Source organism: Macaca nemestrina, chromosome 14 (genome assembly GCF_043159975.1).
Source record: "Macaca nemestrina isolate mMacNem1 chromosome 14, mMacNem.hap1, whole genome shotgun sequence".
Lineage (NCBI taxonomy): Eukaryota > Metazoa > Chordata > Mammalia > Primates > Cercopithecidae > Macaca > Macaca nemestrina.
The window spans coordinates 64,916,065-64,937,926 of record NC_092138.1 but is presented as its reverse complement, the minus strand read 5'-3'; the positions used below and the strand labels follow the sequence as shown (position 1 = coordinate 64,937,926).

Below are 21,862 nucleotides of genomic sequence, written 5' to 3'. Positions count from 1 at the left end.
GGCATGCCACTGCACTGATTTTAAACATTTAAAAAATGTTGTATGGGCTAGATAAAACACATCTCTGACTTCTGGTCTCAGGTTTATATTTGCAACTTCAAATCCCTCTTCGTACATCAACAGCCTTGCACGTGATGGAGTTATCTCTAGGTACGGCAGGTACTACACCCCCGGAAGTGAACATGTGCAAAGACAGGGCTCAGCTTCCCAGGACAGTCGTACGGCAAAGAGTTTTAAAATGCAATTAATTATTGAGAGTGACAGTTCTTACGGACAGTTTGGATGAAGTGGGTTGAAAGGGGAGGTTTGGGGGTGTCCCCCAAGTTATAATGCCCCCAATGAAACAATAACAAGCATCACCTATACATATATCCTCTCAGATCAGCCTTAGGGTGTGATGGGATCAGAGGTACCAGGAGGCTCCCCCGACCCTTCCACTTTATATCATATTCATTGAGGAATACATCTTTCTTCCGGGACCAGAGTCAGGGAGGAAGGTGGGCATCCTGGAGCAGAAGGGGCGTTCCTGTTCTTGTTAGTCCTGCTTCACACCACTTCTGCCCACCCACGCCCCGCCCCTGGAGTCCTCAGGGACTCAACTGCCCGTGGCACATTACTCACAGGCCTGCTTCTCTTCTCAAGGGGGGCACAGGGCCCCGGGCAGCGAGGGTGGGGGAAGCTCAGAAGCTGCAGGAGTGGCGCAGGTGCAGGCACAGGGCGGGGTCTTTGTTCTTTTTCTCATCCCTCCCCTCCCCCTTCCTCCCCGGAAACCAGAGACTTTGCCACCACCAGCATTGGGGATGCTGAGCTGTGGGGTACAGGCCTGAGGAGGGGTGGGAGTAAGAAGGGCTGTGGAAGCTGTCAGGCCATGAACCAGGCTGACCCTCGGCTCAGAGCAGTGTGCTTGTGGACTCTCACATCAGCAGCCATGAGCAGAGGTGACAACTGCACGGATCTACTCACACTGGGTGAGCTGGGCGTGGCAGGGGCTGGTGGGGGAGGGGTCATGTGGCCCCAGGTCCCACCTGCTGGGCCCTGGGGGTTGGGCGGGGCAGTTATACCCCCCTTCCTTTCACATCCACAGGAATCCCCTCCATAACCCAGGCCTGGGGACTGTGGGTCCTCTTCGGAGCTGTGACGCTGCTGTTTCTCATCTCGCTGGCTGCACACTTGTCCCAGTGGATCAGGGGCCGGAGCAGGAGCCATCCGGGGCAGGGACGGTGGGTAACAGACAACAGGGATGGGTTGACTGAGAGTTCTTTCTTACCGAGAAGTCCCCACTCATCCCCTGAACTCTGTGTTGCAGCTCTGGAGGGTCTGTGGAAGAGGTTCCGCTGTATGGGAACCTGCATTATCTACAGACAGGTAGGGAGCTGGCAGAGAGGAGGGGCACAGAGGCCAGGTCCTGGGTGGCTGGAATGGGGGTGTGCAGGAGCAGGGACAAGTTGCTGACCAGATTCCTGTTCCCTGTCCCAGGACGGCTGTCTCAAGACCCAGGACCAGACCAGCAGGATCCAACTCCTGGAGGCCCTGCCAGGGTGAGTCAGCTGTGGCTGGAGAAAAGGGGGAGGGAAGGAAGTGGGGGGCTTTTCGGGCTTTTCCAAGGGTCCAGTGAACTTCTAACAGCCTTGCATCTCCAGGCTGCAGAGGAAGTGATGTGCTACACCAGCCTACAGCTGCGGCCTCCTCAGGGTCGGATCCCAGGCCCTGGGACCCCCATCAAGTACTCAGAGGTGGTGCTGGACTCTGAGCCAAAGTCCCAGGCCTTGGGCCCCGAGCCGGAGCTCTATGCCTCAGTATGTGCCCAGACCCGCAGGGCCCGAGCCTCCTTCCCCGATCAGGCCTATGCCAACAGCCAGCCTGCAGCCAGCTGAGATGGAGGGCCTGGCACAGCGGGGCATGCAGTGCCCCAGCCCCCTGTAGCAGGGGCATGACTGTTTCCCAACCAGCACCCAAAGACGGGCGCCATTGCCAAGTCACAGGATGTGATCTACCCTGGACTTCCTATCTGAGCGTCGAGGGAGACATCTCGGCAAAGCTTTTGTGATGGAGGAGGCAAAGACAGTAGCCCCCTCCTCATTTCTTTTTTCTATCTGTTCCTCTTAGCCCCCAAACTCCCAGGTTCTCACTTCCTTCTTCTGGAGTTTAACCAGATCCTCCCCACCCCCGCTCCCTCATAGTCTACCCCCACGCCTCAGTGTCTCCTCAGGCACAGGAAGTAGGCGGTGGGGGAGGAGTAAGGGCCTGACAGTGGGTGGGTGGGTATATTCCTCGGGAGCTCACAGACTGGAGCAGACCTGGAACTTAGAGACGGGAAGGACCCGAGCCTGGCTTTTGACCCAAGAACCCTGGCAGGAGAATACAGTCTCCATCCTGCTGTCTCTGCCCTGTCCCCAAGTTTTCAAATAAAACTTTCCAAAAAGTGTTTAGATTTTAACCTAGAAGGCTGAAGACTTGCAAAGGGCCCCGCAGATGGGGGTGAGTTTGCTGTCTGCACAGAGCTCTTTCTGGGGGTGCCTAGCTGGAGATGAGGGGCCAAGAGGGGCTGCAGCATCAACAGGGCAGAGGTGGGCGCCGGGGTGGAGGGCCGGAGCTCAGCTCCTCAGCTGCTCTTGCTGCTGCTAGAACATCCCCGGGATCTGCACTCAGAGCCACTGCATTCCCCCTGGGGGCTGCAAGCTCACAGTCCTGAGCTACTCTTCCCTTGACCTCTATGACTGCCAGCACCTCCACAACCTGCCAGCCTGATTCCTTCATCAAGTCCCCCAACCTGACCTTCCCCATCTGCTATGAGTCCCACCTATACCCCTGTTTTGACATCAGTAGCCTTATCTGCACTTAGTCACCGTATACCCCCAGAGGCCCTCTCCTTACCCCATCACTGTGGCAGGGGTCCATCTCCACTCACTCTCTCCCACCCTGGCCTCCCAAAGTGCTGGGATTACAGGCACGAGCCACCGTGCCCGGCCTTCACTCTCTCAGTTGTCACCTGCAGTCTTGGCAACAGTTTTGCTTGTCACCACTTTCATTTTAATCCCCATCTAATTTGTCCTGCCTGTCCACCCATTTACCTCCTGATTCTTAACCCCAGCCTCCTGCCCCATATAGTATGATACATCAGCCAGTTGGCACAGAGGTTAGGACTCTGGGCTCGGGAGCCCATCTGTCTGCATTCAAATTCCATGTCTACCACTTACCAGCTGTGTGTTCTTGGGCAACTGTGCCTCGGTTTCTGAATCTGTAAGATTGAGAGGATATTAATGGTGTTTACTTCAAAAAAAGGTGGTTGTGAGGCAAAACGAGTTACCATTTGTAAAGCACTTAGACAATAAATGCTCAACAATGCTACACATTATTAAAATAAGAGAAATATAGGCTCCTCTATGGAAGCTCACAGGTGAAGTGACTTCTAGGTAGAGACATGACACATAGTAGGAATCTGCCAGGAGAGGCAAAGGACAGAAAATGCTTCAAGGCAGAGGGAACCACAGGCAAAGGAGAGGCTTATTCAGAGGACCTGGCAGAAGTGCATTAGGCACAGCCGGAGGGTAGAGTGAGATGGGGGCAATGGTAAGATGAGGCTGGAGGAGCAGACAGAGCCAGACCACACTGCGCCCGTAAGTCATGCCAAGAAGCTTGGGCTTTATCCTGCAGGGGAGGTGAAAGGGAGTCACTGAAGGTTTTAAGCGAGGGATGAACACAGTGAGCTAAAGGCTCTAACTGCAGTGGTTGCTGTGCTGAGCTAGTGGTCAGCAGTCTGGAGTCAGGCAGCATCTTTCAGAGGCTGTTGCAAGATTTAAGCGAGAGGGGATAGTGGCAGTGGCGGTGGGGATGCAGAAGAGGGATGGATTACAAAGAGATGTTTAGGGTTTTAAAAAAAAGCCCCACCTATCACATCTTCCAGCTTTCTGGTTAGAGCCTGTAACATCCGCCAACCCAAATCCTCATTATAATAATACAGCATAGCTCCAAGTTGGTTTCAGCTCTTCACCTTCCTCACCTGGCAATCTCTCTCTCTCTCTCTCTCTCTCTCACACACACACACACACACACCCTCCACCCCTTAAGCTCATCTGTGATCCATCTCTCTAGCAAAAGCTCCAACCTGTTAAACCTTTTCTAGGCTATTTCAAGGTCTAGGCCATCTCCCCAGGGCCTCTGTAGAGGCCGGACGCGCTTGACAGATCTTTCTGAGGCTTGAGGGGCTGAAGAAAGGAGAAGCTGAGGCTTTCACTTCCAAGCTTCTCTTCTTCCCACTTGGAGTGCCACAGGAAGCCACAGAGGAGGAAGCCGTGCGCCTGATTCCGTCCTGGTGATCCCAATTTGAAGGGGAACACCCTTCCCTAAAGCCCACGCCCCTACACACGCCACAAATGCCCCTGGGTCCCCGGACCTCTGAGGACCCCATCCTGGGCCTCCCCAAGAGAGGCCCAGGTCGCGGTTAAGGGCAGATAGCTGGGCCTGCGGGGGAGGGAGGGAGGCTTCGGGGGCGGACACCGGATGCGGGGAACCACCGGCAGCGTGATGTGGGGTTCTGAGGGCTGCGGTGCTTCTGAAGATGGCTCAGCGTCGCGCCAGGTGGACGTGAGAGCTTTACTCTGGAGGAGGCGGGGGTTGGGGTCCCGGCTACCCACCCGGACAAGCCAAGGGCTCAAACGCCCCCAACCCAGCCCACAGATATCGCCGAAGCCGGCCCAGACCCACCCGGCTCGCTGCCTCCGCCCGCTTAGGACTGAGCCCGCAGCGCCGCCGCCTGGTAAGGGGCGGAGTTGCCAACCACATCTGCGCAGGCGGGATGCAGCCTGGCCCGCGGCATCCTGGGAGTTGTAGTCCTGACGCTTCGGGGCCGCCCCAGCGTCTGGTCCCTGACGGCGCGCAGTGAGGACCCCGCGGCTCCCCCCGCAGTCGCCTCCCAAGTTCGCGGAACGCAGCTGACCGACTCCCTCTGGACTAGGTGACATGACTGCTCCCAAGCAGTCGTCTGTAAACTGAGTTTCTGTAAAACATTTTGTTTTATTTTATTTTATTTTTATTTTTTATTTTTTATTTTTTTTTGAGACGGAGTCTTGCTCTGTCACCCAGGCTGGAGTGCAGTGGCGCGATCTCGGCTCACTACAAGCTCCGCCTCCCGGGTTCACGCCATTCTCCTGCCTCAGCCTCCCGAGTGGCTGGGACTACAGGCGCCCGCTACCACTCCCGGCTAATTTTTTTTTTTTTTTGGTATTTTTAGTAGAGACGGGGTTTTACCGTGTTAGCCAGGATGGTCTCGATCTCCTGACCTTGTGATCCGCCCGTCTCGGCCTCCCAAAGTGCTGGGATTACAGGCTTGAGCCACCGCGCCCGGCCCATTTTATTTTTCATGTGTGATTGTAGCGGGGTACGATTTGAACTTTTTGTTTTCCGTCCCTTAGCCCGGGTCCACTGTCTTCTCTCTCCTGTACCGTCCGTTTTCTTACCTTCTTACCTCATCTCCATCACCGAGGCCCTCAGCCCTGAACACTTGGACTGGGCAGCTTCTCTATTGATTCCTGAACCTGGAATTTAAGACACCTTCCGAGGGCCCCCCTCGCCACACCCTCTAGTTGATCAACTCACAAATACCTGTGATTTCTCTCTCCGTCTCCTTGGCCAGGTACTTCCCTAGTGGACTCCTTTCCCTCACTGGTGTAGCATTCCAGCCAGAAGGAGTGCCTGTCCCCCAGCGCCCCATTCCCAGGGACAGACCCTCATGGGGAGCCCCTAGGGCCCCAGCTGCCCCCACTCTTTCTTAAAGCCCAGCTAGGAGGATAGGGACACACTGAAAACGGAAGAGGAAGGGTCTCCGGGACAGTCAAAGGTTCAACAGCAGGAAGTTCTTTTTTTCTTTTTCCTTTTTTTTTTTGAAACGAAGTCTTGCTCTTGTCGCCCAGGCTGGAGTGCAATGGCAGGATCTCGGCTCACTGCAATCTCCGCCTCCTAGGTTCTAGCGATTGTCCTGCCTCAGCCTCCTGAGTAGCTGGGAATACAGGCGCCCACCAACACGCCCGGCTAATTATTTTTGTATTTTTAGTAGAGACGGGGTTTAGCCATGTTGGCCAGGCTGGTGAACTCCTGACCTCAGGTGATCCGCGCACCTAGCCCTCCCAGAGTGCTGGGATTACAGGCATGAGGCACCGCTCCCACCCGCCCGGCCAGGAAGTTCTTAAGAACTTACTTCTAGGTGGGGAGGGTCTTTGGAAGCCAGCCGGCCAGGGCCCCTCCATCTTTGGCCCTGCTCTGCGGTCTCTCAAAGATGGGTTTAAACTTCCAGCTTGGTTTTATTACAAGGAGGGAAACAGAGCTGGGATGTGGAGAAAGACCAAGTCTTCTTTAATTCTTAATTTTTATGGATACATAGTAGGTGTATGTATTTTTTATTTTTTTTTGAGACGGAGTCTTGCTCTGTCACCCAGGCTGGAGTGCTGTGGCCAGATCTCCGCTCACTGCAAGCTCCGCCTCCCAGGTTCACGCCATTCTCCTGTCTCAGCCTCCCGAGTAGCTGGGACTACAGGCACCCGCCACCTCGCCCGGCTAGTTTTTTGTATTTTTTAGTAGAGACGGGGTTTCACCGTGTTAGCCAGGATGGTCTCGGCCTCCCAAAGTGCTGGGATTACAGGCTTGAGCCACCGCGCCCGGCCAGTAGGTGTATGTATTTATAGAGTACATGAGATTTTTTTTTTTTTTTTTTTTTTTTTTTTGAGACGGAGTCTCGCTCTGTCGCCCAGGCTGGAGTGCAGTGGCCAGATCTCAGTTCACTGCAAGCTCCGCCTCCCGGGTTCCCGCCATTCTGCCTCAGCCTCCCGAGTAGCTGGGACCACAGGCGCCGCCACCTCGCCCGGCTAATTTTTTGTGTTTTTAGTAGAGACGGGGTTTCGCCGTGTTAGCCAGGATGGTCTCGATCTCCTGACCTTGTGATCCGCCCGTCTCGGCCTCCCAAAGTGCTGGGATTACAGGCTTGAGCCACCGCGCCCGGCGAGATATTTTGATATAGGCATACAATGCATAATACAGACCAAGTTTTTTTTTTTTTTTTTTTTTTTTTCTTTGAGACGGAGTGTTGCTCTGTTGCCCATGCTGGAGTGCAGTGGAACAACCTCGGCTCACCGCAACCTCCGCCTCCCAGGTTCAAGCGATTCTCCTGCCTCAGCCTCCCTAGTAGCTGGGATTACAGGTGTGCACCACCATACCCGGCTAATTTTTTTTTTTTTTTTTTTGAGACGGAGTCTGGCTCTGTCGCCCAGGCTGAAGTGCAATGGCGGGATCTCGGCTCACTGCAAGCTCCGCCTCCTGGTTTCACGTCATTCTCCTGCCTCAGCCTCTGGAGTAGCTGGGATTACAGACACCTGCCACCACGCCCAGCTAATTTTTTGTATTTTTAGTAGAGATGGGGTTTCACCGTGTTAGCCAGGATGGTCTCGATTTCCTGACCTCGTGATCCGCCCGCCTCGGCCTCCCAAAGTGCTGGGATTACAGGCCTGAGCCACCATGCCCAGGAATTTTTGTATTTTTAATGGAGACGGGGTTTCACCATGTTGGCCAGGCTGGTCTCCAACTCCTGACCTCAAGTGATCCGCCCGTTGGGATTACAGGCGTGAGCCACCCAGACCAAGTCTTAATGACTTCATTTGAAACCTTGAATCTAGACATGCTCAGAGCTAGATTTGCCTTCTGAACTTTTTGGCTATGTAAGCTAATGAATTCCTTTAATTTTTTTTTTTTTTTTTTTTTTTTTTTTTTTTGAGACGGAGTCTCACGCTGTTGCCCAGGCTGGAGTGCAGTGGCGCGATCTCGGCTCACTGCAAGCTCCGCCTCCCGGGTTCCCGCCATTCTCCTGCCTCAGCCTCCTGAGTAGCTGGGACTACAGGCGCCCGCCACCGCGCCCGGCTAATTTTTTGTATTTTTAGTAGAGACGGGGTTTCACTGTGGTCTCGATCTCCTGACCTTGTGATCCGCCCGCCTCGGCCTCCCAAAGTGCTGGGATTACAGGCTTGAGCCACCGCGCCCGGCCTCCTTTAATTTTTTTTTGAGACGGAATTCCTTTAATTTTTTTTTCACTCTTGTTACCCAGGCTGGAGTGCAATGGTGAGATCTCGGCTCACGGCAACCTCCGCCTCCCAGCTTCAAGCGATTGTCCTGCCTCAGCCTCCAGAGTAGCTGGGAATACAGGCATGCTCCACCACCCTCAGCTGATTTTGTATTTTTAGTAAACGGGGTTTCTCCATCTTGGTCAGGCTGGTCTCGAACTCCCGACCTCAGATGATCTGTCCACCTTGGCCTCCCAGAGTGCTGGGATTACAGGCGTGAGCCACCGCACCTGGCCTTTTTTTTTTTTTCCTTAAGTCAAAGTTATGTTTTCTATCTCTTGCAACCATGAGTTCTGACTAATTCTGTGGGGGAAAGACCAACAGATCAGAGTCAGCTGAAGATGTTGAACCTCTGATGTCTTCACTTATTGCCCAATTCCTCCATGAGCCAACCTCCTCTGACTTAAATGTATTGTCATGCCATTTGGCCCTAAGATATTTCTGCTTAACGTGTGAGTTAATCAGATCTCTTGTCTAGCTTATACATTTCTAGAATCACATAGCCAAAAGGAGGCTGACAGATCTGGCCCAAAGTTACACCCACTGCAGGAACTGCCCTATGAGTATCTTCTTGAACACTTCCAGAAGCTGAACCTCTCCTTGGTAACGACCTCACTACCCTTCCAAGGACTCTCTTCCAATCTTTCTTATTGATAGAACTTTTAAAATTTGGAACCAAAGTCGGCTTCCTTGTTCCTTGTCTCACTGGTTCTGCCAATACTGGTCTGACAGCCCTGGAGGAATTGGGAGCTAGTCCTTACAAATGACCTAGGTTTTTTTTTTTTTTTTTTTTTTTTTTTGAGATAGAGTTTTGCTCTTGTCGCCCAGGCTGGAGTACAGTGGTGTGATCTTGGCTCACTGTAACCTCCACCCCACCCCTGGTTTCAAGCGATTCTCCTGGCTTAGCCTCCAGAGTAGTTGGGACTACAGGCGCCTGCCACCATGCCTAGCTAATTTTTTGTATTTTTAGTAGAGACGGGGTTTCACCACGTTGGCCAGGCTGGTCTTGAATGCCTGACCTCAGATGATCCGCCTGCCTCAGCCTCCAAAAGTGTTGGGATTACAGGCATGAGTCACTGAGCCTGACTCCTTCTACAGTTCTTTTACAGACTTTATTTGCAGCCTACTCATCGCCCCCTTTCGGCTTGATCCTTAAAGTGTGGCACTAAGAAGTGAAACTAGTACTGGGAACACAAAGTGAGGGGTCATCTCTGACTGGGCGTGCTAAGTCTACCAGGCCTTTGTTTGTAAGGAATCAACTGTTTAAGTGAAGCGGTGTTTATTGTAAGAAGACACGGGGCAATCAGGAGGTCTAAATGGAATGGGAATCCCAGAACAGTGGCTATGGTGTGAGTAGACCTCTGCATGGTGAGTAGACCTCTGCAGACTGTTATTGGATCTCAGATCTCTGCAGTGCTGGGGACTGTCACGCGCGTCTGTGATGGTCCAGGGGGCTTCCGAGGTGATTGGGCAGTGTCAGTCTTCAGCTACTAAGCTGAGGAGATGTGGGAAGGAGTCGACCAAGGAACACTGGGTTTGAGCTCCAGGAGCTTTAGGAACGGTGGCGATGTGAGCTGGACAGTCCGACCTCCAGTGGGGGCCCACACAGACAAGGCACGGCCTAGGAGGAATCCCGGGCTGCGGGCATTCCGAGGCCCAGTGGCCAGGCTTTTGGCATTTGAAGCAAGGTCCATGAGGAGGTTTTGAAGGAGCCCCTGGGAACTGTGGCTTGGATGTTCTGAAGTTTTTGTATGCTGGAGACATGGTTGTGGGTTGTCTTACAGCGGAGGCAAGGAGCTGTAACTCAGAGATGTGTTGTCGCTTGGCTGCCTCTTCTCTTTTATTGTACACCTTGAAGGCAAGGTTAATTAAGTCCTGTTGTGGGGTTTGAGGGCCGGAATCCAATTTTTGGAGTTGTTTCCTAATGTCAGGAGCGGATTGGGTGATAAAATGCATATTAAGAATAAGGCGGCCTTCTGGCCCGTTTGGGTCTAGGGCAGTAAAGTGTCTAAGGGTTGCTGCTAAGCAGGCCATGAACTGGGCTGGGTTTTCATCTTTACCTTGGGTAGTTTCCTTTAGTTTGCCATAATTAACAGCTTTGTATGCTGTCTTTTGAAGCCCTTCAACTAGGCAGGAAATCATGTAATCTCGCCTAGCTATACCTGGGGAATCTGCCTGATAGTTCCATTGGGGGTCCTCTTAGGGAACTGCTCTAATGCCTTTCTGGAGGCCTGGCTCATGAAGCCGGCGTTTGTCAGTGTGAGATTGGGCTAGAGAAAAAACTCTTTCCCGTTCATCTGGGGAGAGGGTAGAAGTTAGCTGACGTTCAAGTCACTCCAGGTTAAATTGTAGGACAGAGTTAGATATCGGAATTCCTGTATATATTTACTGGGATCTGATGAGAAAGAGCCTAAACGCTGGCTGATTTGGGAAAGGTCTGATAGAGAAAAAGGCACATGTACCCAAACTATGCCTTCAGCTCCAGCCACCTCTCTAAGAAGAAACTGTTGGCCAGGTGGGGGAGAGCTAGTCGCAGAATGAAACTGTAAGCCACACTGGGTGAGGGGAGGGGAGGTAATAGAAAGGTTATAGGGTGGGGGAGCGGAGACTGAAGAAGAGCTGCAGCCTGATTCAGCCTGGCGGGGAGCGACCTGAGGAGGAGCAGTCTGGGGAGGAGGGGAAAGGTCCGATGGGTTGGTAGAAAAGGAAGATTCAAAAGACTCAGTGACACTTGGGGTTGGGACTGAAGGGACAGGCGGGAAGGAAAGAAGGAGGATTTGGGACAAGTCGGATTGGGAACAGAGACTAGGGAGGGAATGAAGTGTGAAAAATGCCTGGAAGTACGGCACCTCAGACCATTTGCCCATTTTTCGACAAAAATTATCTAGGTCTTGTAGGATAGACAAATCGAAAGTGCCATTCTTTGGCCACTTGGAACTATTGTCGCGTTTGTATTGGGGCCAAGCGGTGTTGCAGAAGAAAATAAGGCGTTTAGGTTTTAGGTCAGGTGTGAGTTGAAGGGGTTTTAGGTTTTTAAGAACACAGGCTAAGGGAGAAGACGGGGGAATGGAGGGTGGAAGGTTGCCCATAGTGAAGGAGGTAAGTTCGAAGAGAAAGGTAGAGACACGGCACAGGGGGTGGTGAGCAGCCCTGGGCTGCAATGTGGGTGAGCAGCCAAAGCAGGCATCCCTGCAATTGACTTGCCACCAAGGGAATGTGGGTGAATGACCAAGGCAGGCATCCCCGTGGCGATCAGATACCAATGAAATGTGGGTGAATAATCAGGCAGGTGTCCCCGCAGTGATTAGACACCAAGGTAAGTCTGTCTTCTCGAGTCTGTGACCAGCGCCAGAGTTTTGGGTCCACGGACAAAAATGTGTCTCCTTTGTCTCTACTAGAGAGGAAAAAGAACTGGAATTGGAAGGACAGGGAGATTGAAGGGTAGCAAGAGAGGGAGATTGAAGGGTAGCGAGAGAGGCTGGAGAAGAGAGTGAAAAGACCACTTACCCAATTTGAAATTGGTGAGATGTTCCTTGGGTTGGTTGGTTTGAGGACCCGAGGTTGTAGGTGGATCTTCTCACAGAGTGAGGGTGAGGACAGGGGCCCCGTCTCCCGAAGGAGTCCTCCTATCCTGGGTCTTCGGCACCAAATGTCATGCACGTCCGTGTGAAGAGACCACCAAACAGGCTCTGTGTGAGCAACACGGCTGTTTATTTCACCTGGGTGCAGTCGGGCTGACTCTGAAAAGAGAGTCAGCAAAGGGTGGTGGGATTATCATTAGTTCTTATAGGTTTGGGATAGGCTGTGGAGTTAGGAGTAATTTTTTTGTGGGCAGCAGGTAGATCTTCTTACAAAGTAGAATATTACAAAGTACTTTCTTAAGGGTGGGGAGGCTGTATTGTACCAAGTACATTCACAAGGATAGGGGAATATCACAAAGTACATTATCTCAAGGGCAGGGAGGGTGTATTGCCATAAAGTCAATTGATCAGTTAGGGTGGGCAGGAACAAATCACAATGGTGGAATGTCATCAGTTAAGGCAGGGACTGGCTATTTTAACTTGTTTTGTGGATTTTCAGTTGCTTCAGGCCATCTGGATGTATACATGCAGGTCATAGGGGAAATGATGGCTTAGCTTGGACTCAGAGGCCTGACAGGGACCTCAGTGACAGGAGTATGTGGGACTTCAGGATCCTGCTTCTCTAGTTCCAAGACTGAGATACCCTCTTCATTTCTGACCTTGTGATCCACCCACCTAGACCTCCCAGAGTACTGGGATTACAGGCATGAGGCACCGTGCCGGCCAGGAAGTTCTTAAGAAATTACTTATAGGTGGGGAGGGTCTTTGAAAGCCATGCAGCCAGGGCCCCTCCATCTTTGGCCCTGCTCTGCAGTCTCTCAAAGATGGGTTTAAACTTCCAGCCTAGTTTTGTTACAAGGAGGGAACAGATTTAAGCAATTCTCATTTCTTCATTTCTACTTCTTTTATTTATATTCAATTTCTTCCCACTTTGCTAACTTGCTTCCCTGTCCTTTACTGTATATTCTCTCTTAGTTGTTCTGCTTCCTTTTAACAGCTTCACATTTCCTCTTCTGTCTTGTGACCTCAGTTAAATGTTTAATTATAGAAATAACGTGCACGTGGTAAAAAAAAAAAACCCAAATAGAACCAAAGGCTACACAACAGTGGTTCTCAACCAGGGGTGACTTTGCTCCCCACCCCCTCCAGGAAACATTTAGGGCATGTCTGGAAACATTTTTGGTTGTCACAACTGGGGAGGGGGTGGTAGTGGGAAGGGGTCAAGGATGCTGTTAAACAACCTACAAAACTCAGGTCAACTACCCACAATAAGGAATTTCTCACCCAAAATTTATAATGCTGAGGGTGAGAAATCCTACCGTAGGGGAAAAAATAAAAGTAAAAGGCTCTCTTCCCCCATCCCCGTTCCTACTCCAAGTCATAGTTCCCAGAGGTAACTCCTTTTAACGCTTCCTGGCTTTAAGTGTGTTGGTGATTTGGTGTTTGTTAATAGTAATACTTAGACTTCTCACAGCAAGGGAATTCTAGGAAACTCTAGTGAGTTTCTCTATTCCACACCTCCTCTGACAACTCCAGCTATAGGTGACAAACTTTAAGTGGGCTCCTCTGGGCTCCAAGCAGAGAGAATTCCTTGCAGACAAGGTCTGGAAAATAGCCTCAGAGCCAGAAACAAGGACTTTCAGGAAGAAAGCGAGTCTCAGAGACAGCCTGCTTCTCAAGGACAATCATAACTCTTCTGGGTCTTAACTCTCAGCAAAACTAATGGTGGATTTAATTTCTCAGCCCTTGAGGCTGGGAGAATGCAGAAAAAGCAGAGGGCAGAGGAACCTGCTGACAGAGACAGCTGAATCCCTGACAGAAAAAATGAGAGCCTGGAAGAGATACGTGTGAAGCTCAAACACAAAAGATTTCCTTGAACTAGAAAATGTGATCGCAGAACTAAAAAATTCCATTGATAAATCAAAGGAGAGGACAGTCATTGCTGAAACCCCAAAAATAGGTCTAGAAAATTAAATAGAGAAAAATGTCTCAACATCTAGCACAAAAATATAGAATTGCAAATATGTGGTAGAAGGTAGGAGCCTGGAACAGATACAGTAGACTTAACCTGCAAATGCTGTGGGTTCCAGGAGAAAAAGGAACAAGAGAGGAGAGGTCATAATTAAATAATAGATGAAATTTCTCTAAGCTGAAGAAAGACTGAAGTTGCAGCTCCAGTTGAAACAAAAAGACACACACTCAGCTACATATGGCAAAAATTCCAAAACTCTAAGAATATAGGAAATCTTACATGCTTTCAGGCAAAAAGCAAGTTCTTTTTTCTCATCTGCAACCCTGAAAGTTAAAAGACCCCCAAATGGAATGTGGGCTAATGAAAGAAAAGGCCTGCAACCCATACCCAGCCAAGGAAGAAAAAAAGATTTGCAAAATTCACTGAGTACTTCATCTGAGAAATATTTTTGAGAAGAGACTCTAATAAACAACAAATGAATCCTAACAGAGACTTCAAGACAGGGGAAGAGAAGAGGCAAGAAACCAGTGGGGAGCAACGAACCATGTCTGTTTATGAGGTGTAACATATATGCTAAATAAGGACTCTTGAAACAGATGGAACACTATAAGGGAAATTCTAATAAGGACTAAATTATCTCATTAAAACTGTGGAGTCAGGCGTTGGGGATAAGGGGAAGGTAAAAGTGTTCCAGAAGTCTAAGGCAGGGAGAGGTGGGGAGGAAAAAGGGGAGAAAGGAAGGGAAGTGAAAGTAATCTAAAGATCACATTTTGGCCAGACGTGGTGTCTCACGCCTGTAATCCCAGCACTTTTGGAGGCCGAGGCGGGCGGATCACCTGAGGTCAGGAGTTCAAAACCAGCCTGGCCAACATGGCGAAACCCCATCTCTACTAAAAATACACAAATTAGCTGGGCGTGGTGGCGGGCACCTGTAATCCCACTACTTGGGAGGCTGAGTCAGGAGAATCGCTTGAACCCAGGAGGTGGAGGTTGCAGTGAGCCAAGATCGTGCCACTGCACTCTAGCCTGGGGAACAAGAGTGAGATTCCATCTCAAAAAAAATAAAAAATAAAAAAGATTACATTTTATTGGGATGGGGAGGAAGTAGAAGATAATTAAAGTGTTCTGGAAATAGCAGCTGTAGAAATAGAAGAGTCATGTGTATCTATCTGAGAGCATTCTATTAATAGAATGACAAACTCCAAATTAATGAGGAGAAAGAATGAATGAGTAGTAATTTAATCTAGCAAAGATTTAAAAAAGAAGAGTTAACAATAATATAAAAAGCTTTAAAACAAGTAAGATGGAAATAAGAAAATCAAATACATCACTCATTACAGTAAATACAAGTGGACTGAAATCTACCATCGAAAGACTGTCAGATTTTGTTGTAAATCAAATTTAGGTACACATTACTTAAGAGAAACACACTTAGGATGGGTGTGGTGGCTCACGCCTGTAATCCCAGCACTTTGGGAGGCTGAGGTGAGTGGATCACGAGGTCAGGAGATCGAGACCATCCTGGCTAACATGGTGAAACCCTGTCTCTACTAAAAATACAAAAAATTAGCCAGGCACGGTGGTGGGTGCCTGTAGTCCCAGCTACTCAGGAGGCTGAGGCAAAAGAATGGTGTGAACCCAGGAGGCAGAGCTGGCAGCTAGCCGAGATAGCACCACTGCACTCCAGTCTGGGCGAAAGAGCAAGGCTCTGTCTCAAAAAAAAAAAAAAAAAAAAAAAAAAAGAGAAACACACTTAAAGTGATAAAGTTTTAAAATAAAGACATGGAAAGAGATACCAGGCAAATATTAAATGTTATTTTGAAAACCAGAGGCTATATACAATCCCTGACTTACAATGGTTTAACTTAGGATTCTTTGACTTTACGATGGGTTTATCAGGGTATTAAATATATTTTCAACTAACATTACTTTCTACTTATGATGGGTTTTTGGAACATAGTCCCATCCTAAGTCAAGGAACATCTGTACTGATATCAAACAAGAGAAATTTAAGTTACGGGCTCGGGGAGGTGGGAGAAGAGTGCCTGCAAAGGGATAGGAGGATTTGGGGAGAGATAGGAATGTTTTGTATCTTAATTGTGGTAATTACACAACTGAATACGCTTGTCAAAACTCATAGGCTTGTACACTTGAAACAGATCAATCTGTTGTATATAAATTACAATGCAATAAAACTGGTTTAAAAAAAAGAATGAAAATCCCATGTTCGCAAAATAAAAATGTGAAATGAGAAAACAGCATAACATGAGAAACCCTCTCAATTACCCTGTATCATATATTTCACTGTCAAAAAGATAGCAAGCTTTAAACAACATATGCACAGGAAAAATAAAGAGAGCACTTATTTCAAGAAATTATGAAAAGAGTAAGAAAAGAAATCAAATCAGAAAATAATAACTAAAGCTAACACTAATTAAATGAAAAAAAAAAAAAAAAAACTAAAAAGGCCCAGGCACAGTGGCTCATGCCTGTAATCCCAGCACTTTGGGTAGCCGAGGCGGGAGAATCACTTGAGCTTAGGAGTTCGAAACCAGCCTGGGCAACATGGTGAAACCCCATCTCTGGGGAAAAAAAAAAAAAAAATTACAAAAATTAGCCAGGTGTGGTGGTGTATGCCTGTAGTTCCAGCTACTTGGGAGGCTGAGATGGGAGGGTAGCTTGAGCCCAGGAGGTGGAGGTTGCAGTGAGCTGAGATTGCACCACTGCACTCCAGCCTGGGCAACAGAGCCACACCCTGTCTCAAACAAACAAACAAAAAAACAAAAAAAAAACCTAAAAAGGATAAATCAATCCAAAAAAATTGTCTTTTAAAAGAGCTATTAAGGTTGGGCACAGTGGCTCATGCCTGAAATCCCAGCACTTTGGTAGGCCAAGGCAGGCGGATCACCTGAGGTCAGGTGTTGAGACCAGCCTGACCAACATGGTAAAAACCTGTCTCTCCTAAAAAATACAAAAATTAGCAGGGTGCGGTGGCAGACACTTGTCACCCCAGCTACTTGGGAGGCTGAGGCAGGAGAATCGCTTGAACCCAGGAGGTAGAGGTTGCAGTGAGCCGAGATGGTGCCACTGCACTCCAGCCTGGGCGACAGAGTAAGGCTCTGCCTCGAAAAAAAAAAAAAAAGAGCTAATAAAATAAACCTCTTGCAAGCCAAATTAAGGGGGGAAAAGAAAGATTAAATAGACAAGATTAGTTATGAGAAAGAAAACATTCTTACAAATAGAGGAGAAAATTGAAGAATTATAAAACAGTACAACTGAAAATCAACCAATTTGAAAATAGAGGAAATGGATATCTTTCAAGAAATATACAAATTACCAAGAAAATTGACCCAGGAGAAAGAGGAAAGCTTGAATAGCCCAACTTATTTTAGAAAAGACTGCCACAGGAAGGTGATGAGAGACTCCTTTTGGGAAATACTGCATTCACATGGCACCAGATATGAGTTTTTTCTAACCTTAAATAATTTCTATGCCAATGCCATTTATTTATATATGTATATATTTTTAGTGGAGTCTGGCTGTGTTGCCCAGGCTGGAGTGCAGTGAGTGGCACGATCTCGGCTCACTGCAAGCTTGGCATCCCAGGTTCATGCCATTCTCCTGCCTCAGCCTCCAGAGTAGCTGGGACTACAGGTGCCCGCCACCATGCCTGGCTAATTTTTTTTTTGTATTTTTAGTAGAGACAGGTTTTCACCGTGTCAGCCAGGACGGTCTCGATCTCCTGACCTGGTGATCCGCCCACCTTGGCCTCCCAAAGTGCTGGGATTACAGGTGTGAGCCACCGCACCCAGCCGTTCTATGCCATTTAAACTAGTCAAGAGTGAGGTGGAGCTTGCAGTGAGCCGAGATCGCGCCACTGCACTCCAGCCTGGGCGACACAGTGAGACTCCGTCTCAAAAAAAAAAAAAAAAAAAAAAAGAAAACGAAGAAATGCTCCCAGATTTAATGTGTAAAGCTACTACAACTTGATACTATTCCCAATAAAAACTCTAAGTAAAAAAGAAAAAGAGGAAAACTGCTTAAATATAATGAAGACTAGTTATTAAAACCTAAAAGCAAATATGGTTCTAAATGGTGAAACACTGAACCACTTCAATTAAAATAAAAATTTAGACAGAGCTGCCTGCTATTATCCTTATTATTTGACATATCTTGGAAGTTTTACCAAATTTGGTAAAACAAGACAATGAATTGTTACACTCATCTGAAAAGAAATTATAATATTATCTTTTTTGCTGCTGACATGATTGTACCAGAAAAACCAAAAGACTAGTTAAAAAAAAAAAAAAACCATGGTAAAAAACAATATAATTTGGTGGGCTGACTGTATACAAGATAAATATAATGAAAATAAATTGTTTTACTCTAGCAATAAGCATATTGAATTGAAAATGGAGTGGCTGGGCGCGGTGGCTCAAGCCTGTAGTCCTAGCACTTTGGGAGGCTGAGACGGGCAGATCACGAGGTCAGGAGATCGAGACCATCCTGGCTGACACGGTGAAACCCCGTCTCTACTAAAAAATACAAAAAAACTAGCCGGGCGAGGTGGCGGGCGCCTGTAGTTCCAGCTACTCTGGAGGCTGAGGCAGGGGAATGGCGTAAACCCGGGAGGCGGAGCTTTCAGTGAGCTGAGATCCGGCCACTGCACTCCAGCCTGGGCGACTGAGCAAGACTCCGTCTAAAAAAAAAAAAAAAAGAAAATGGAAGCAGTTTCAATTTAGAGTTACAAAGTTATAAAATTCTTAGGAAAATATATAGATGATGAAGCTACTCAGAAAAAAAAAATTCTTGGGATAATAATGATAGCCACCATAATGCCATGAACTATTCTTGGCACTTTGTATCAACTCAATCAAGCCTCACAACATCCTCTTGAAACAGATTACTATTATTATTATTATTATTATTATTTTGTATTTTTTTTGTAGAGATGGGTGTTTTGCCATGTTGCACAGGTTGATCTCGAACTCCTGGGCTTAAGTGATCCACGTGCCTAGGCCTCTCAAAGTGCCAGGATGCAGTGTGAGCCACTGCGTCCAGCCACTATTATTATTCTTATTTTATAGAAGAGAACACTGAGGAACACACAGATTAAGTGATTTAGCCCCAGATTACTATTAATAGCTGGTAAAATCTCAGAGCTGGGATTTTGAACCCGGGCAGTTTAGCAGATACTTCCCTTGTAACAACTATGATGTAGTACGTATATTTACTTATATTTAACCAAGAAACACGTAAGTATTCATATGAATAAAGTTATACAGTAAAATATTATTAAACACTATAAAGCAAGATGGGAACAAACAAAAAATTAACCATATCCTTTTGGGAAGAGAAAAAATCATAAAAAGTGTCAGTTCTCCAAAAATTAAAGTGTGTAATTCCAATTAGTAAAACAAAGAACAAGCAAAGAAAAAAATATTTTTTAAAAATACAAAGATTTTGATAGGAAAATAGTGAGAAAAAAATAGTGAGAGAAATTCACTTTACTGGCCAGATGCGGTGGCTCACGCCTATAATCCCAGCACTTTGGGAGGCTGAGGCAGGTGGATCACCTGAGGTCAGGAGTTCAAGACCAGCCTGGCCAACATGGCGAAACCCCTTCTCTACAAAAATACAAAAATTAGCCAGGCGTGATGGCACATGCCTGTAAGTCCAGCTACTCGGGAGGCTGAGGTAGGAGAATAGCTTGAACCTGGGAGGTGGAGGTTGCAGTGAGCTGAGACATGCCACTGTACTCCAGCCTGGGCGGCGAAAGGGCAAGGCTCCCATCTCAAAAAAAAAAAAAAAAAAAAAAAAAAAAAGAAAAGAAATTCACTTTCCCAAATATGATAACATATTATAAGGCCACTTAATCAAATGAATAAAGCAAAGGGAAAAAATTAGTCAATGGAATAAAACAGAGAATCTCATACAAGGTGATTGTGTATACAAAAACATGACAGTTCGGCCGGGCGCGGTGGCTCACGCCTGTAATCCCAGCACTTTGGGAGGCCGAGGCGGGCGGATCACAAGGTCAGGAGATCGAGACCACGGTGAAACCCCGTCTCTACTAAAAATACAAAAAATTAGCCGGGCGCGGTTGTGGGTGCCTGTAGTCCCAGCTACTCGGGAGGCTGAGGCAGGAGAATGGCGTGAACCCGGGAGGTGGAGCTTGCAGTGAGCCGAGATCGCGCCACTGCACTCCAGCCTGGGCGACAGAGCGAGACTCCGTCTCAAAAAAAAAACAAAAAACAAACAAACAAAAAAAAAACATGACAGTTCAACTCATTGGGGAAAGTGGGCTGACATAATCAATGGAACTGGAACATCCAGCTCTCCTTACTGAGTGCTACCATGTGCTGGGACTGTGCACTAGGAGGGCTTGCATACCCGTGTAGCAGCAGAGCATGATGGGTAAAAGCATACCTTCTGTGGCAGGACATTCGCGTCATCAAAGGTGGAGGCGGGGAGAGACTGACTTGGGTTCCAGTCTATCCTCATGGGTTCTGGCTTATCCTTGCTGTCTCCCACTTTTGCCCATATTCCCTTCCCCACTGCCAGGCCTGCAGAATCCAAGCTCCAGCAGCAGAAGCAAAGACAACACCTTTCAGAGACTGTTGAGTTTGCTCCCACAACTGCATAATTGAGCAATTCTGTGTGCCAAATAAGAGCAATTCTGTGTACCAGATCGCTTAATTGAAAAAATATGTATGTGTGTGTATGTATATATAAATATCCATACATACATATGCATATGCTAGTGGTTTTGCTTCTCTGATGGGCCTTGACTGACATACTAAATGAAGGATATACAAGTGTTCGTGGTATTCTTTCAACTTTTCCTTTAAGTTTAAAATGTTTCAAAATAAAATTCTGGGGGGATAGAAAAATATACACAAAGGATTCTAACCTCAGTTGAAGAGCTAATCCAACTGGTTAAGAAACATGAAAATATGCTCAAGTTCATTACGAATCAGGGACATGCAGCTTAAAGTAAAAATGAGATGCCTGCCAGGCACGGTGGCTCATGTCTGTAATCCCAATATTTTGGGAGGCCCAGGCAGGAAGACTGCTTGAGCCCAGGAGTTTGAGACCAGCCTGGGCAACTAGAGAGACCCCCTCTCTTGAAAAAAACAAACAAACACAAAACTTTTAAAAAAATTAGCCAGCCATTGTGGTGCATGCCTTTAGTCCCAGCTACTTGGGAGGCTAAACTGGGAGGATGACTTGAGCCCAGCAGGTTGAGGCTGCAGTGAGCAGTGATCATGCCACTGCACTCCAGCCTGGGCAACAGAGCAAGATCCTGTCTCAAAAAAACAAAAAACAGAAAAAGATACCACTTATATGCATGGTGAAAAACTGGGGCGTAAAACCAGTGGGGAACTCTGAGAGCCAGTGTGGAACATGTGCCCTCAAAGTTACTCTCCCACTCCCGGGGTAAGGTTGCTGGTGTATTTATAACACCAGTTCCCACCAGTCATTGTTTGAGAGCTGCTTTGTGGAGGGAGGCAAGGACTCTCCAGCACTCCTGGCCCTCTGCTCCGGCTCTCCCATCAGACAAAAGTTTCAGGCAAGGAGCTGCAGGCCTGCCGTTAGCCTCAGGGCTTATGTGCAGCCAGCGGGTGAGGCCTGAGGAGAAATGGCTGAGGCACTGACAGTATCTGCTGAGCAGCGAGCAGCAATCAGATCTGCTCATGTCTTGTGTTAAATTCATGCTGTCACTTTTTCTTCATGTCATAGTTTCCTTCCTTCCTTCCTTCCTTCCTTCCTTCCTTCCTTCCTTCCTTCCTTCCTTCCTTCCTTCCTTCCTTCCTCCCTCCCTCCCTCCCTCCCTCCCTCCCTCCCTCTCTCTCTCTCTTTCTCTCTTTCTTTCTTCTTTCTTTCTTTCGAGACAGAGTCTGGCTCTGTCGCCCAGGCTGGAGTGCAGTGTCTCGATCTTGGCTCACTGCAAGCTCCGCCTCCCGGGTTCTTGCCATTCTCCTGCCTCAGCTTCCCGAGTAGCTGGGACTACAGGTGCCTGCCACCACACCCAGCTAATTTTTTTGTATTTTTTAGTAGAGACAGGGTTGCACCGTGTTAGCCAGGATGGTCTCGATCTCCTGACCTCGTGATCCACAAGCCTCAGCCTCCCAAAGTGCTGGGATTACAGGCGTGAGCCACCGCGCCCAGCGCAGGTCATAGTTTATTTATTTATTTATTTATTT

General features: G+C 48.1%; 2 protein-coding genes across 2 annotated transcripts in view; both read left to right on the top strand.

The window, feature by feature from the left end:
• Positions 1-744: 744 nt before the first annotated feature.
• LOC105485729 (signaling threshold regulating transmembrane adaptor 1) lies at positions 745-2,437 on the top strand. Its single transcript, XM_011748162.3, has 5 exons — positions 745-968; positions 1,085-1,220; positions 1,307-1,365; positions 1,477-1,538; positions 1,641-2,437. The coding sequence occupies exons 1-5, from the start codon at positions 869-871 to the stop codon at positions 1,872-1,874; spliced, it is 591 nt and encodes a 196-aa protein (XP_011746464.1). The 5' UTR covers positions 745-868; the 3' UTR covers positions 1,875-2,437.
• A 6,664-nt stretch (positions 2,438-9,101) lies between these two features.
• LOC105485725 (CD72 molecule) overlaps positions 9,102-21,862 on the top strand; it is a 30,710-nt gene continuing 17,949 nt past the window's right edge. The window contains exon 1 of the mRNA XM_011748159.3: positions 9,102-9,470. Within this exon, the coding sequence (XP_011746461.2) occupies positions 9,419-9,470 (52 nt within the window). The 5' untranslated portion in view covers positions 9,102-9,418. The remainder of the gene's footprint in view (positions 9,471-21,862) is intronic.

Bases quoted from the DNA above. Each gene is read 5' to 3' on its own strand.
- LOC105485729 (XM_011748162.3), top strand. From the start codon at position 869: ATGAACCAGGCTGACCCTCGGCTCAGAGCAGTGTGCTTGTGGACTCTC. The intron at 1,366-1,476 runs GTAGGGAGCTGG...TCCCTGTCCCAG, and splicing joins CCTGCATTATCTACAGACAG to GACGGCTGTCTCAAGACCCA. The intron at 1,539-1,640 runs GTGAGTCAGCTG...TTGCATCTCCAG, and splicing joins CTCCTGGAGGCCCTGCCAGG to GCTGCAGAGGAAGTGATGTG.